We start from the raw sequence: 1248 nt of genomic DNA, 5'->3' as shown, positions 1-1248 counted from the left end.
CGACGAGATGTGGTCCAGCAGGTCGCCGGGCTCGAGCGCCTGGTGGTGGTGGTGGTGGTGGTGGTGGTGCGCCAGCGGCACGGTGGACGTGGACGTGCAGGGCACGCTGTTCATCGTGTGGTACGTGGCGTCCGGCTTGAACGGGTGGCTCTTGCCCTGGGACACGGCGATGTCCACGGCCGCCAGCGCCTCGGCCCGCGCCAGCAGCGTCTCGTCTAGGCTGGCGAAGAGGTTGCTCTGCAGCTGCAGGCGACACAAACCAAACCAAAAAAAACCACAAAACCAAAAAAGCAAAACACGCACACACACACACACGGACAGGCGACACAAAACCACACACGAGCCGGAAAGCACAAGCGAAGGGCAGACACAAAGCAACCAAAACGACAACAGCGGGGATGGGAGCGTGGAGACCGGGGCAGAGGGGATGGGGGACACCGGAGAGACGAGACGGGGGTCCACGAGAAGGCACAGGGGTGCGGGGAGGGGACGGGTGCAGGGCAGAGAGGGACACGGGACATGTTCCGGGAACAGGCGTGGGGGACGAAAAAAGGGGGGAAAGAAGAAATGAAGATGTAATCGCAGCTGGGGACCCGTGTCACGCGCCCGAGCACGCACAGAGACCACCTTTCGGAGGCGTGAAATTAGCAGAGAAAGTGCAGGGAAGTCGAGAGTCGCGGCCCGGGCGCTGTCCGCTCGGACCGCAGGCGCCCGACCGGAGGCGGGGGCGAAGGGAACACGACTGTAAGCGCCGCGGTACGAAGCGTGCCTCGCAGCGGGATTCCTCTCCCGATCCCTGGCCGCGGGTCCCCGCGCCGGGACCCGCGCGCACAGCAGCACCAGACATGCAGCGCCCGGGAGGCGCGGAGGGACGGGCGCGCGGGCCGGGGCCGCGGGCGTGGGGCGCTTACCGGCGGCGTGGGCAGGCAGGCCCGCCGGATGGCCTCGGAGCTGGAATGCAGCGACGGGTACTTGTGCTCAGGGAGGGTGGGATGCATGGCAAAGTGCGGCTGCTTGCTGTTCATGGACATCATCTTGATGGCTTGGCATGTAAATCCACAAACACTCCGAAAGTCCGCGGAAAAGTGCGCACGCCGGCTCCCCTCGGCCTCTTCCGGAGGGTGCTGTCGCGGCTGCTAGCGGCGGCCGCGCCGGGGGCTGCTGCTGCTGCTCCTGCCGCCGCCGGGCTCCCTCTGACCGCTCCGAGCGCCGCGCGCCGGCCTCGCGACGCCACTCCGCGGAGCGCTC

The 1248-nt window shown here is 67.4% G+C and overlaps 1 protein-coding gene across 1 annotated transcript in view; it reads right to left on the bottom strand.

Annotated features, from left to right (window-relative positions):
* Nucleotides 1-1248, bottom strand: part of POU4F1 (POU class 4 homeobox 1) — a 3819-nt gene extending 2571 nt beyond the window's left edge. The window contains 2 exon segments of the mRNA XM_004680083.2: nt 2-243; nt 912-1248. Of these exon segments, the coding sequence (XP_004680140.1) occupies nt 2-243; nt 912-1034 (365 nt within the window). The 5' untranslated portion in view covers nt 1035-1248.

Source organism: Condylura cristata, unplaced genomic scaffold (assembly GCF_000260355.1).
Source record: "Condylura cristata isolate star-nosed mole 26May11 unplaced genomic scaffold, ConCri1.0 scaffold00010, whole genome shotgun sequence".
In the NCBI taxonomy this organism is placed as follows: Eukaryota; Metazoa; Chordata; class Mammalia; order Eulipotyphla; family Talpidae; genus Condylura; species Condylura cristata.
This window is presented reverse-complemented; position numbering and strand designations above follow the sequence as displayed.